The 16264-nt window shown below is 29.7% G+C and overlaps 1 protein-coding gene across 1 annotated transcript in view; it reads left to right on the top strand.

Moving 5' to 3' along the window:
* LOC107436281 (dnaJ homolog subfamily C member 11) overlaps positions 1 to 15203 on the top strand; it is a 35555-nt gene extending 20352 nt beyond the window's left edge. Inside the window, exons 12-17 of the mRNA XM_043043503.3 lie at positions 3282 to 3437; positions 5715 to 5784; positions 7040 to 7158; positions 8249 to 8342; positions 9235 to 9389; positions 15034 to 15203. Coding sequence (XP_042899437.1) covers positions 3282 to 3437; positions 5715 to 5784; positions 7040 to 7158; positions 8249 to 8342; positions 9235 to 9375 — 580 coding nt within the window. The 3' untranslated portion in view covers positions 9376 to 9389; positions 15034 to 15203. The remainder of the gene's footprint in view (positions 1 to 3281; positions 3438 to 5714; positions 5785 to 7039; positions 7159 to 8248; positions 8343 to 9234; positions 9390 to 15033) is intronic.
* The last annotated feature ends 1061 nt before the right edge of the window (positions 15204 to 16264 follow it).

Raw genomic sequence — 16264 nt, 5'->3', positions numbered from 1 at the left:
TTTCCCACAAAAGATAGTGGTTATAATTTGTTTTTACTAATTTACATAAGGTATTAAAGTATATGTCTATTAATGTTATTATTTAATAGTTAAATTTTTGTCTTTCTCTCGTAATGGGTGCATATAATTTTGTCGCATATAGTGTTCCTAATTTTTGATTCCTAAGGTTGGCATCTATGTAATTGTTTTATGGTGGTCTGACTAAAATTTTGGACCACCTACAATTTTGATCTTTGTTTTACAATAGAACAAGGTTTATTCAGACTCTGATTAACCAAATTATCCAATTAATCGATTCCATTACAGACCCAAAGCTATTTTTCCTGTCTTTTCTAATTTTTTTTCAAGAAAATTTATCTTTTTCTTCAGATTCTCGGAAGGGAGTTAAAAAGTTGCTCTTTTGTCTCTAATGTATGAATGTTACAATATCTGTATGCAATACAGTGGCGTACGCAGAATTTTTTCAAGGGGGGTGTTCATAATTTTCTGAAACTACTAAAAGAAATTCGAGTCTGTAATAAAGCACTATTATTTCCCTAATTTAGACAGCTAGACAATTTTGACTTTTTATTTAGACAACATTGTTTAGTTAAATTTTGATTTGATTTTTTAAGTTTAAGAACATAATGTAATATCTTCTAAAAAAGTCCAATGCCATATGGGTGGGAAGTAACACTTTGAGGGCCACTTTCACATTCATCAGATTTTGTTATGTTAGAAACGTTTTCTTCAACGGAAGTATCACATTTCTGTACAACAGAAAAACTTACATTGGTACTAGATGCTGTCACCTCACTAATTTCAGGTCGTGGTTTTTTCGCAAAATAATTAAAAATTGTTAAATTCTTGCGTTTTGACATCCTAAAGATCCAAGAACAGCAAATATATATATATATATGGATTGGTACAGAAATATCCGGTATGCTACAATCTCAAAGTTTCGAGCTGGAATGAATAACTTCAATGAGCACAGTATCTCCAATGGTATTGTTACTGATTTCTTCACTAGTCGAAATAGTGGCGACGACGGGCTCGGCGATTGTTGTAGTTGTAGTTAATTTACATCGCACTAGAGTTGCACGATGGGCTATTGACGACGGTCTGGGAAACACACCTGAGGATGATCCGAAGACATGCCATCACAATTTTGATCCTCTGCAGAGGGGATGGCACCCCCGCTCCGGTAGCCCGACGACCTGCACGCGAAATCGAGCACTTTACAGTAGAACAGTTTAACGAGGACCAATACCGCACACCCTCGGTCCCTACGCTGGCTGATCCAAGTGGTCACCCACCCGCGCACTTACCGTAGCCAGTGGTGCTTGACTTCGGTGATCTGCTGGGAACCGTGTCTTAACGATCAGTCCACTGCGGGACGGTTCGGTGATTGAATGAACTTTTTGTTGAGATAAATCAAAACAGATTTAGCGGCAAGCTCCGAAAGACAAGCGGCAGAGATAACTCTTAGTCTGACTAACTAACTCCACTGTACTCCGTTCCCCCTTTTATATAATTTTTCACCGCATCTCCAAAATTCTCGAATTGTCTCAAAGACAACAGAATGTCTAGGATTCCAGAATCATCGCGTAAAGACCTCGCGAATGACAGCCAGTCTCGAAAACTATACTGGTAGGACAGAAAGGAACCAGTCCGTAACAGTATCGCGTGAATTTGGTTTCAAAAGTACAACCCTATTATAATTAATGTTTTTTCAGTATTCTGAGAAATACCGTGAGAAAAAAAAAGTAGGCATAAGGCAGATAAAAATATATAGTCTTAAAAAATAATAGCTCGCATAATTTCTACTAAAATTTAGATTTTTGCCATTTTGTCTGAGCTCAAGGGGGGTGTTTAAATCCCTAAACCCCTCTCTTGCGTACGCCACTGATGCAATACACATGTATGTTACAATATCTGCTTTAACTTCTCTCAAAAAAGCATATTTTACTATAATTGTGACACTACACACTCTCTGTATTGTAATTTTTTAGCACAGTTCTTTTTGAAAAAAACCGGCCAAAAAAATCTAATTTTTTTTATGTAAAAAAATTGATTCTGCTCCGGGTTCAACTTTTCTTTCAGTCGACAATTTTGATATGCTACGCTTTTGTTCCATGGAAAGAGGCTATATTTTATTCTTGAATAAATTAGTGTTATAGCTTACAATCCTATGTAAATGATAAATATCAATAAAATGATTTTTTTCTTAGCTTTAAAATTGTTATTTTCAATTCTCGATTATATTCGAGTGTTAAAAATTATAACAGCATAAAATACAACGACGCTCGAATTATCTCGAGTATGACAGTTATAATTGATCAGGAGCTAACCTTTAATATGCTAATTAATTAGTGCAGAGAATATTATAAGTTACAAAATGATACACAAAAAAGTATTTTCACAGAATAAACATGCCTTTTTTTAAAAAATAAAAAGATTTTGATCTCTGACCCCCAAAATAGGGAAGGTAGCCACAATATGGGAAATAGTCTTAATTCTTTGGTCCCGAAAGCAGTTAAAAGTTTGGACCTTTTAATGTTAATTTTACTTTTTTTTTGGTATTTTGCCATACTTTGTGAACTTTTTAAGCAAATCAAAAAATTTTTGCACACAATTTTAAAATTCGTTTTTTTAATAATAATTCTAAACTTTCAACCGCTCTCATGACCAAACTATTGGGACCCTATTTCCCAGATCTCCACGGTTGACTGATCTGAAAGACAGTTGAACACGGAAGTCAAGCATCACTGGCTGCGGTCAGTAAGCGGGAGGGTGACCACTTTGATCGGCCAGCGTAGGAACCGAGGGTGTGCGGTATCTGTCCGCGTTAAAATCTTCTACTGTAAAGCGGTCAACTTTGCACCCAGGTCGTCGGCTACCAAAGCAGGGGAGCCATCCCTTTTGCTGGAGATCAATGTTCGGATCATCCTCAGGGATGTTTCCCAGACCGTCGCCAATAACCCATTGAGCAACTCTTGTGTGACATAAATTAAATACCTACCTACCTACCCAGATTTTAGCTTCTCCATATTCGGGAATCTAAATCCGTCAAAAAAAGAAATGTTTATTCAGGGAAAGTACATTTTTGTGTCTGATTTTGTAACTTAACATATTCTCTTAGCACTTGACCTTGAACCATTATGTTTGGGTCTTAATGAGTGAAAATCCAATCATGATCGAAAGTCATTCAAAGTGTTCCTATTTTTTCTAACTACCTATGAAAATTTTTTTCAACTTTCCTAATGAAATAAAATCACTCATGTTTATATTTTTTGTTTTAGGGTGACAAGGGCAAACCAGTCGTATATTTTTCCAATTCTGTTATCAGAAGAGGTACTTCCGAGTGCCATATTTTATGGTACAGCAGTTCCTATAGTTGGATGGTACATGTTAAAAGTCTGTTTCATAGATCCATATAACAAAAGACAAAAACAAAAGTAAGTCATTTAAATATTTTATTTAAACACAGATTTGTTATTTTGCATATTTTTTAGAATCAGTTCATATAACATTCGGATTTTGACATGAAATAATTCATTTCCTTGCTATAAAACCTTTCTAGTTTCAATTAATGTACCATCTTTTGAATAGTTTTTCTTGAAAGTAAGTTATTGATCTTAGATGGATAGAAAAATGATATTAAGAAATTTTAAGTTTATAGCTGGAGTAAAGTCTTACGAAATTTTGATTTGAGGAAATTACATTTATAATAATAAAATGAAGAGTTTATGAGTCTATCTTATAACTGCAGAAGAACTGTTTGCTCTATTGTCCTGAATTTTGGATACTTATTGAAAGGATCAATTTTAGCCCCGAAACTGAAAAATCGTTCGAAAATTTTACTTAGATCGTTAAGGAGAGAGATTTAAAATATGAAATTTTTTCATTGACATTGAACTAGTGCCATTGATATAAACTATTGATATAACTGCAGATAGCCTCAATGATACTCACTTGGTTATAGCACTCATTAATAAAAGTAGTTTGTTGCCCGTTCCTAGATCTTTTTTATTAAGCCAGATAAACTTCATGATCAATGTGAGCATAGCAACATAAGTAGATTGTGCCACCAAATTAATAATTCTTAAGTATTATGAAACCAATGTTTATATATATGCAGTGAAGCCTCTCATTAGCTAGCAATTTCTATTCCATAGTAAATGGTCGTTAATAGAGGTTGATAGTTCTTAGGGGTTACCTTCATTGACTTCAAAATGATATCGGAGTAACATAAATTTTTTTTGAGCAATTTTAACTTAACTCAGTGTCATTTTCTTGGTGCAGAAATGCCATTTGTTTTGGGGTCTTGAAAATGGGATCGACGAATAAAATTTAGCATCAATTAAAATAACCCTTAACTGATATAATTATGTGTGAAAACAAATTTAACAATTATGAAAGATAGAACTATCTTAAATAAATGGACAATTACGTTCCCCCCTTTTTTTACCGGGGTTTGCATTTAATATTTCTTATCATAAAAATAAGTAAGATTCAAAAAATGAGAAGAGGTTTGATAGCTTGAGGTGCTTAGTATTTTTTAAAAGAACTTTTTTTTTTAATTTAATTTTCATTCAACTTTAATAGTAAATCATTAATAGCATCGTCTTTTGTGCACCCTGACTGCAGCATAAAGTTATCAATGCCTTTCAGATAGAGAGAGGATTAACAATTCAAGGATTTTATTTTACTATTAAACTATGCTAAAACAAAAATATTAAATAACTACTGAATATTTTTTTTTTCTTTTGAAAAATTATCTTTGTATAAACTAATTTTATAACTCTGTGCAAAATATTCTCGATTCTTTCAATAATTACCAGGATTTGGTAATATTTACGCAGTTGTCAATATAACCTAGCAGCAAAAAAGCTTGGGAACTCATTGGGTCAATATTCACCAATTTTGTCTCATCAAGGTTTTAAAGGGCCATTATTTTCCAATATTTGACCAATATGGAAATGCCCGATTCACCCAATATTTTTAGCCACTATTCATTCAATGTTTACCCTATATAAAATTGTAAATTTACTGGATATTTTATTGCTCTTATTTAGCTAATATCAGTATTATACAGATTTGTTAAGTTCTCCCGATATTTCGTAGCCGTTATTCAACTCCTGTCGATTAGATATGGAAGTGTCTGACTCAGCCGATGTTTTATAGCTGTTATTCAGCCAATATAGTCCCTACATAAAATTGAACGATTGACTCAATATCTTATAGCCATTATTCAGCCTATGTTGGTTCGATATAGAGGTGTCCCACTAAACCAATGTTTTATAGCTGTTATTCATCCAATGTAAACCCTACATTAAATTGTACGATAAACCCGATATTTTACAAGCCCTTTTCAGGTAATATTAAACTTACATAAAATTGTACAATTCACCCAATATTTTAAAGCTGTTTTACAGTCAATGTGGGCCCTATACAGAATAGTTCAATTCATCCAGCATTTTTTAGCCATTATTCAGCCAATATAGACCCCATTTAAAATTGTCCCAATTGATCCGCTATTTTATAGCCATAACTCAACCAGTAGATACCAGATATAATACTGTACGATTCACCCAGTATTTTAACGCCATTATTCAGCCAATATAGATCCTAAATAAAACTATCTGACACAGCCAATTTTCCTCCAATGTCGACACATGTAGAATTGTACTATTCACCCTATATTTTAAATATAAATATTTTTTTTTCTCCAGGGAGTCGGAGAAAAATAAAGAAGCTAATGCACAAAAGATGGCAGAAAAACGAAAAGAAGCTGCTATTGCTGTAAGTGCAACTTTTGTTAAACATTATCAAGTTTTTTAAGTTAGAATTATGTGTTTATAATTTTGTAAAAGCTTTAATTTCCATTATTAGTTATTTATTTTTAAAATAAGCAAATGTGTAATTATATTTCTATTCTATTCTTTCTAAAATTTCACCATTTGATGGCATTCAAAAAAATAATGTACTATATAGAAAAATGTGCATGTTGAAAGATGGATTTTTATAATGATTTAAAGTTTTCCAAAATTATTTATATACATTTTTGCAACTTAATATACCAATATATTATTTTCATTATTTTACAAACAAATAAGTTTTTTATTGGAATTTCTTTCTATATTGTTGTTCCATAAAATAATTGTAGGAAAACTAATTTACTATTTAAAAAAGCATGCCGGTTAAAAAATAGTTTTCTATAAGCTAGACTATCAGAAGGTCAAAGTATAATTAAAATGACTTATTTAAATGTAGTTTTTGTAACTTTAAGCAAAAAATTTAGTTAGTTTAAATAATTTCATTTAAATAAAGTATTAAGAATGCCTACGTGTTAATTAATTTAATCTGTCAGCTTTTATTTTGCATAATAATTATTGATTAAATATAAAATGAACCAGAATAGATAAAGCAATGTTTCCTTGCATACTATGTCATATTTCTTTGTTTTAATAAAAGTACTGTATTTACTTATATTTTTGTGAAGTTATAATGTAACATTTAAATTCTTCGATATTTAAAAATAAATAAATAATAAAATCAAAAAAATTTGCAAAATTAAAAACTAAGTTAAAAAACAAGTTAAACAATTTTACATTATTTATAAAAAAGAGTGCGTATCAACAGAAATGGAACTTACCTTTAGACAAGAACGATTTTATAAATATTATAAAATCATATAATTATTATAAAATTGATCTTGTTTGAAGCTAATTTCAATTTCTGCCAATGTATAGATTTTATAAATGATCTAAAATTGTTGTTTAACTCTTTTAAGAGTATGAGTTTGAAATATTTTTTTCCATTTTAGAAGGATTAAAATAAATCTGGCGCAGTTAATAATAACCCAATAATTAATAATTGTCTAAGTAAAATTTTTTCACTCCTTTTTTTAGTAATTTTTTTTTCAACCCAATACTTATGCCCTATTCAAAAACTATTTTGAATGAGGCATTTGCATATTAGGAATAATTTCTGAACTATTTTATAACTTTTTTAACAAAATTATCTGCTCAATTTTTATTTAATTCAAATTTTCCAGGTCTCGTTAATGCAAGAAACATATAAAAGAATTGTGGAAGAAGAAAAACGGAAAAACGGTTTAATCATAACGATGGCTATTTATGGCAATACAGACAGCATATCTAACCTGAATATGGAGTAAGACGATTTATTATTTTCATTGTTAAATTATTTCCAATACTTATTATCGAGCTGTGACGGTTAATTATGTATTTGGGTGAATTATTTTCAGTGCTGATTATGTAATTAAACTAAATTATTTTCAATACTGATTATATAGCAGAGCTAAATTGTTTACAATGCTGATTGTATAGCAATCATAAGGTATTTTAAATTATGGCTCAAAGTAGCCGCCGAACAGGAAAATCTGGTAGTGCAAAGTTTATCAATTTGGAAAATGTCACACAATTTCATTTAAATACTCAAAGAGTCAGGGTAAAGTAATTAATTTGAGCTTAAAGTTCCTGATTTTTTTTTTCGAAAAAAGAAATTCTCTTACAATATTTTTTTTTAAAAAGAAAGAAAATTCTTTGTTTTTAATTCTATAATTAAAGATTATATAATTTAACTAAATTATTTTCATTGCTGATTATATAACAGTGCTAAATTGTTTACAATGCTGATTGTATGGCACTGATAAGCTATTTTTAATTATGATTCAAAGTAGCCACAGAACAGGAAAATCCGGAAGAGCAAAGTTTATCTGTCAAGGGATTTCATTAAAATACTCAAAAAGTCAGGGTTAATTTAAGCTTAAAGTGTCTAATTTTTTTTTAGAAAAAGAAAGAAAATTCTTTATTCTTTATTTTTAACTTTAAATGCATGCTTATGAGTTTAGTAATATATTAAAATGGAAGAAATAGGATAAAATCAGTATGGGAATTATTCTTTCTGAGTGTTTGAAATTATTCTTTCTGAGTATTGAAATTATTCTTTCTGAGTTGTTGACCACTCTGTGATTATAAAACTATATTAAGTTATTTTTTTGAGGCTGATAATGTGACAAGATTGAATTATTTCTTCTGTCGATAATATAGCAGCGATAAATTATTTTAGTGCTCATTATAAAGTAATGTAAAATATTGTCAATGCTGATTAGATGGCAATGTAAAATCATTTTCAATGTTTTTTTTTTTTTAAATCTAGAGTTATTTTCCATGCTGTTTATGCAGTAACATTAAAATATTTTCTATATTGATTATACAGCCAAGTTATATTAATTTTTCAGGCAAATTGATTCAAATTTGGAAGTTGCTAATACAACAGTACAACTCCAATGCTTAGTTAAAGATTCAAGGCTTATTCTTCCTGATAGACCCAAGGTATGTAATCACTGAATATTCAGTGATCATCCTAAACTGTTTTAATTTGGTTTCATTTACTACAGTTTTATTTTCTAAAAATGACTAATAAGAGTTAATGTAAATGACATGAGGGGCTGTTCTAATATTCCGTGAGCATATTTTTGGCAGTTTTGGAAACTCTCCCCTTGTTAGCTAAAATGAATAAATCACATAACCCCGCCCCTTTCAGGTGCTTACTTAATATTGGAAGAACCCCTGAATAGGGCTGGGAGGTGTTAAGATTTTGGTTTTGCGACATATCGGCACTCTAACATCACGATATTTTGATGCATCCTGATGTTTCGGTGCATTAATGTTTTATATTTAATAAATTCATGGTTAGTAAGTTAAAAAAAGTTTTTAAAAATAAACATTGCATTTTTTTACAATTATTTCTCAATATTTAAAGACGTGAATGTCTGCAAAATAGCTGTTAAGAAACATTAAACAGCTGGATTGATTGTAAAAGTATTATTAAAAGTTTCATTAGATGCTTTTTTGGTAAATGCAAAAAAGTAAAAAATGTCTGATTTAAATCAACAAAACATGATTTGCATCAAATAAATCAGATTTTTTTTTATCTTTATTTAAAAAATCATGATTTTTGCCAACCCTGATTTATGGACAGTCTCAAATATAAAACATGATGAAAGCAGAGCTATTGTTATTAACATTAAAATAATAAGGCACTAACTCAAGAGTGCCTTAAATTGCATTAAATTCATTAGTGCAAGTTAAGGTATTCAAAAAATCTGCAAAATATTGGAAAGTAGCTATTTTGCAAATTTTTTTAATGTTTAAATTTTTTTTATAGCATACTGTTAATATAAAAATGTTTATATTTCATGAAATTTGTTTCTATTTTATGTAGAGCAATATGCCTGGATTTTATGACCCATGCCTTGGAGAAGAGAAATCATTGTTGGTGAATTATTTGTATAGAAATATTGCACATTCCATTACAATCAAAGACAGTGAGATGTTAAGGATACCTAGGATAGTAGATTTCTGAGAATAGTAAAATCTGTACGTTTGCTTCCTGTAATACTATTATTCATTGTTATTTTCATATTTTAAAGGTTCTTCCTAATTTTTAACTTTGTTTTAAAAGAAACATTAATTTTTAAAGTAAAGCTTAACTTAATTGATTTGTTTAGTTACAATCCAGTTAAACATTATCTTTAAAAAAACTTTAAATTATCTTTTAGAGTTTTGGACAATTTTAAATACATATGACAACAACATAAATTTTAATAGCTCTTTATCTAAAAATTTCTTAGTTTTTTATTAACTATTTTAGATATAAAATCAAGAATTGTAGTTTTTAATTATTTTGTACTAGTAATGAAAAGTTTATTAAAATTTTAATATAGTTTGTATTTGTAACATTATTCACAAGAGCTTTTGATATATTTACCACTTTTCATACTTCATTTTATGTGTACTTTCATTGTTACCCATCAATTTAAAGTTGGGCTATTCTACGGTAACTTACGTTACGTTCACATAAACTTTAATGCACTGAGAACTTAAAAGCAGGCAAATAATACTAATAAGCACATTAAAATTAAGTGATTTCTTAAAATTACAATCGAAACCAAAAGGAATCTAATTAAAACAAATAATATCTTTTAATTTAAACAGTGTAAAAACCTAAAATTAGTGTGGTAACTTACGTTACCGAAAAAGGAATGGCATAAATTTGCAAGATGCTTGAAGACAAAATTCTGTTCTTATACAAATGTTGCATAATTAAGATTATATATATCATTTTTCTGATATGTTTAAATATTTCTTAAGCCTAGATTTAAGATTTTAATTTATAAAATAAATTAAATATAATTTTTTAAATGGGTAACTTACATTACAGTAACTTACAATACGAAATTCACTTTGTATCCAACTTTTATCCCAATAATGTACAAGTGCAAATTAAGATATTTAAACAGTATAGTGCAAGGGAGAAAAAGTGTACATGAAGCAAATTCAGAAACTTTTGTATCACACATAACTGCAAACTTATAAGGTCCTCTGTTATTACCCAGTACAGGGGGCTCAATTCTTTTCACCATGTTTTCCTTCTGGTAGAATATTTCATCTCTTTTTTCTATAGATTCCCACAGCAGCCATTACATTGACTTTAAGTTCTTGCTCTTCAACAGATATGTCCTCGTATCTCACCATATATCAACCCTCAGCTTTTATCTTGGATTCATCATTTTCTCTTTTAACATCTTTCACTAAAAAAACTTTTCTGGTATGCTTTCTTGTACTCTTAAATGGTGGATTTGCTTAATGTTTTTAATCTGTGATGCTTTTGAGAATAGACTAGACACTCCACTCATCTGTTCTAGAGACTCGCACTCATATATATTTTTTCTAAACATAAAATAAATTTTTAAAGAATTTCGAAAGATGGAACATTATGAATTTTGCTGAAGGCTTCCTAGTCAATCTGAACTTTTCATGATACTTACAAAGACAAACATTTCTTGGAAGTTTGCTACTAAGCAAGACATGTTTTGGACGGAGCTCAAAGAATTTAGTTTTTCCAATTTTGCAATCTGGATTTTCTTCCATAAACATTTTGTGCATTTCTCGAACTGAATGAAGAAGACGTCGTGTTTTGTACTTTCTTTTTGATACCATTAGCATCTCTAACTATATCCTTAACTCCTCGTGCTTGTCGAGAGATTTCTCCAATTTTTAAAACATATGAATGCCAACACCCAAATTAATAACTCAAAGCAAAGATTTTCCTTAAAATTAATATCTTAAGGCAGTGGATAATTCATTTAAACTTTGGTATTGTAACTGGATACATCTTATTTAGTTTATATGCCAATTTTCAAGAGGACTCATTTCACATTGGTTACTTACATTACATGCATGTCAGTAACTTACGTTACACATATTGAATAGTGCACAAAACAATAAATAAGTAATATTTGAAAAGAAAACTATTGCTGCTTATTTAGTGTTAGCCTCTAAGAAAGAAAAAATATTATTCTTTTGTATCACTTGATCTTTTTTACACATAACAATTTTTTCTAGTTTTTGGTAACTTACGTTACATGCAATAATGTTTATTTGAAATTTATATAATTAAGTGAATTTAACAACAAAAACTTATTTTTACACTGTGCAATATTTCTATTAAGTGTAATAAACAATATTTATTCTTTGGAACAATTTGAAATGAAAATAATGTTAACTTACTGATTTTCGAAATCTGACCATGTTCTTCACTCAAATCAGAACAAGCAAATGCCAATGTTCAATGGGTTGCCAATACTAAAAAACTAAATTCTCAAAAAAATTATGATAAATTATCAAACTTCAAACCTTTCTAATTCAGAAAACATCCAAAATAATAGCATTATTCTTATTTGAATTTTCCAATGCTTTTCCCCCTTTTCATGGAATTGCCCAGTTTCATTTTTAAATAAATTTGAAGGAAAAAAAAAACCATTGCTGATAGGAGAAAGAGAATTTCAAAATGAAAATATGATGTTTTACTCCATTTCCTTTTGATATAACATCAGTCATATTTTGTATTTTTTTTTTAAATAAAACATTTAATATCTTCATTCCTTTTACTTATATGCATAATAATATCAAGCTATTGAAACACATCCCATATAATTTTTTTAAACATGATATTAGATATTTATTAATGAAAAAAAATTTTACACAAAGAAAACGTATTACAATATAACGTCAGTCACCATAGAATTGTCCTTTTGCCTTATTTATTTTGTAGAATATACAATCTTTAATAAGCTTTATACTGTGGAAGGCAAAAATGCTGAATAACTTTTGATTTAATTATTGGAGTATGTTTCAAGGAGCATACCTTATGCATGTCAATGCAGACACTAAATTAAGCTACAAAATTGGACACATAAATGTCCTATTTTGGAATAAACTAGCCTTTTTTAATTTTTGGGGTACGTTTCAAGGAGCATACCTTAAGTATGCCAATGCAGACTCTAAATTAAGCTACAAAATTGGTCCTTAAGCTACAAAGTGTCCTTTTTTGGAATAAATTGACCTTTTTTAATTATTGGGGTATGTTTCAAGGAGTATCCCTTAAGTATGCCAATGCAGACACTAAATTAAGCTACAAAATTGAACACATAAGTGTCCTTTTTTTTAAATAAACTAGCCTTTTTTAATCAGTAGGGTATGTTTCAAGCAGTATACCTTAAGTATGCCAATGCAGACACTAAATTAAGCTACAAAATTTGACACATAAGTGTCCTTTTTTTTGGAATAAATTAACCTTTTTTAATTATTAGGGTATGTTTCAAGGAGCATACCTTAAGTATCCCAAGCTGCAGTCCAGGAAATGTATTCTTAAAAATTTTAATTATTATAAAATTTTATTTGTCACAAAAGCAAAGTGACATTGTTGTAATAGAAATGTATTGATACCATCTGCACTGGTAAAACGAAATATTATTACAACCCAATGCTATTGAAGCTAAGAATCAGTACCGATCAATAACTTTTATTATAGCTATTAATCTTGAATTTATATTTCAACTTGTTGTTGTCTATAGTATATGATCATTATTGGTTTGTTTTTAAGCTCCATTTACTTCTTTGTAAATAATATAAGTAACTGTGATTTCCATTCCATCTCTTGAAGAAATTGAATTTAGCTTATTATGGTTAGAGTAAATCAGAATACTAGTGTTTTATTTTTTGAAGTATTTTCATTAAATTTAACTTATCTTTTTGAGAAATGTAATAATATTTAATAACTGTAATATTTAATTGGTTTCTAAATTTTGTTTTAGATTTTAATTTTAGTTTCAAATTCTTTTTAAGTTTGCATTCTTGTATTTGCTGCAATTTTGCCTCTTAAGTAAGCCTCCTGATTAAAAAAAACTTTTTTTACCATTCAGACAAATATTTTTATTTAAGTAAATTTTTTTATTTCTTAAAATATACACGAATAATGCTGTCTGTGAATTAATAAATAAATAAATTAGTATTTTACATTTTTAAAAAAAAATAAATCAGTGCTCTTATAAATGTTTAATTTATATACAGTCAAACCTCGATATAGTGAATACGGTTTAAAGTGAACTCCCAGATATAATGAAAGAAATTTTTGCTCCTGTGCCTTGCTACACATGGCGTTTTTGTGGATATACTGAACCAAAAAAAAGAGAGAAAGTTCGATATTAGGAACTTTTTTCTGTCTTCGACTGATTTTCTTCATTGTTTTGTAATAAGTTTGAAATTTCTACTTCAAAATAAGTATATATACCGATTTTAAAAACCATTTATAACATGGAGTGTAGCAACAAGCATTTTTTCTCGTTTGCTTCATTATTGAATAGCATTATTGAATTGGTTCAGCATTCAAAGAAGCCGCAATCTAATTTTATGTGCTCTAATAGCTTGTTAGACAGGTTTAAAAAGAGGAATAACATAAATTCAGAAGAAATTATCAGAGAGTCGGGAAGTGTCTCCATATCTGATGTTAAGGATTGCTCATCAGCTAAATATTACTAATTATTTTTGTACGCAAGACGATGACTAGTAAAAAATATAAGTTAACACATTTTTTGTTACTATGTATTATTTTTCAGTCCTTTTTTTATTTAATTTTATGAGTCATTTATTTAAATGATGTGTAATAAAAGGGGGGAGTTTGGAACCATGAGTTTAAATTATTTGGGGAACGGATATACTGAAGTTCCGGTTATAGTGAACCGAAATTTTGGTTTCTTTAAGGTAGCGGGGTTTGACTGTATTATTAGATTATTTTTAGATGCAATCTAAAAATAATTAGTAACTAATAGGAAACTGACACCCGGTGGCTGAGTGGTAGCGCTTTTTCACTCTCGTGTCACAGGTCCTTGGTTCGATCCTTGAGCTGGGCAAGGTTGACTCAGCCTTTCATTCCTTTAGTGGGTCGATAAAAGGAGAACCAAGCATGCTTGTGAACTAAACACTAGAAGTTCCACGTTCGACTGACCATCCAACAGGAACATCTGCTCTTGCAGATACAAAGGTAAAAAAAACTGATATGGGCTGCCGGGCTGTCGCTCCACTGAGTTTAGTTTTAATAGAAAGCCAACATTTATGAAGCAATTCAGATTAATGATTGTGTGTGTGCAGAGTATGATTAAGTACCATCACAGATTATTTAATAGATATTTAATATACAAAATAACAGGTTTCTAATAAATCATTCTTGCAACTATCTTAATGCTACCAGAAAAAAAAAGTAGTTTGTCAGTACTGAGAAAGGTTTTATAAGTTCTGAAAATAGTTAAAATGAATACAGACTGTATTTGCGCAACGCGTTTCATTATTGGCTTTCTGTGTTTTGACACAGATTCGATGATTCGTCACTATAGAACCAACATGATTCAGCGCTAAAACTTATCCTTAAAAGATAAAATACTGGCACTAAGAAAATGTTATTTCTATATTTTTGTGAGGAAATAAACTCCCTGAAATGAACTAAAAGAACATGTGATGGCGTGTCGTTGGATCATCTTTAGGCATGTTGCCATTGTGCTGCTCTTGTGCGATGTAAATAAACTACTACTATTACTGTCTCTTTTGCATGCCTGGATACTTGGGAGCCTCCTGTCATTTTTCTATATTTCTATCTTCCTTAATGTTTGTTTTTATTTAATTTCAGAGGAGCTTGAAGTCAATCGCCTTAGTACTATCAAAATGAAGCCATCGAAGATATTTTAGAGCTGAAAATCAATTTTGTAGACTTGCTGCATCTTTTAAAGTAGTTTTTTGAAATGTGTTCATTTGTTGTACACTTAAAAATAATAATAAATTATTTATTTTTCGTTGTTCCTCTTTGATCATCTTATAATTTATCACCTTACTGTAACAACTGCTGCCCTTTTTATATCTCTCTTAAAATTAAACTAAGCACAATAGTGGTTAATATTTAAGTAGAATTTTTTTTTCACCACTTGTTGTAACTTTGAGTTCAATAGTTTTTAAATTTAATACCATATTAATTTAAAATAAAATTTTGGTCAAAGTCAATATACGTCCCGCAGTGAACTGATCGAAAGGGCACAGCTCCCAGTAGAACCCCAAAGTCAAGCATCACTGGCTGCAGTCAGTAAGTGGGTGGGTGACCACTTTGATCAGTCTGCGTAAGGACCTACGGTGCGCGGTATTGATCCTAATTAAAGTGTTCTACCGTAAAGAGCTCGACTTCGTGTGCAGTTTGTCGGGCTACTAAAGCAGGGAAGCCATCCACTCTGCACAGGATCAAAATTGGGATGGCAAGTCTTCGGATCATCCTCAGGGATGTTTCAGTCAATATGCATCTCCAGTTCATAATTGCATCATATTTGCTTTGTATGTTATAAACTTTTGATATCAATAAAAAGAAATGTAATAAACTTTTGATATCAATAAAAAACAATGTTGGAATTGATGACTACAATAAGCCTCCCTATTTCCCCCCCCCCCCCCCCAAATTTTTGTTAAATATTCTAAAATTATAAATCAGACATTTGATATCTTTTGCCCTAAGCTAAAATTTTGTGATTTTTTTTATCACTATAATTGTAGAGCTTAGTGAAATAACCTGTTAAGCAAAATTTTGGAAAATAATAAGAAACAGCCTTAAGAAGAGGTTTTAAAAACACATTTTTCTATTCATAAGATGTTCCAAATATAACACGGAAAATTGTTTATTTCAGTTGTTTGTTTTGTATGAAAATAATTATAAGAATGTTTTCCCACTTTTTAAAAATATATATTTTGGATTAAACATAGCTTTTTAATACATTGAAAATAAAATACAATGTGTTCCGTAACGACTGCCCTTAATATATATTTATAGAATCCTGTTTTAAAAAATTAAGACGAAAATAATATTAAAATCTGGAAAATTC

Source organism: Parasteatoda tepidariorum, chromosome 7, assembly GCF_982258835.1.
Source record: "Parasteatoda tepidariorum strain Cologne lab strain chromosome 7, Ptep-v5.0, whole genome shotgun sequence".
NCBI lineage: Eukaryota > Metazoa > Arthropoda > Arachnida > Araneae > Theridiidae > Parasteatoda > Parasteatoda tepidariorum.
The sequence above is the reverse complement of the archived record's forward strand: the minus strand, read 5'-3'. Positions and strand labels throughout refer to the sequence as shown.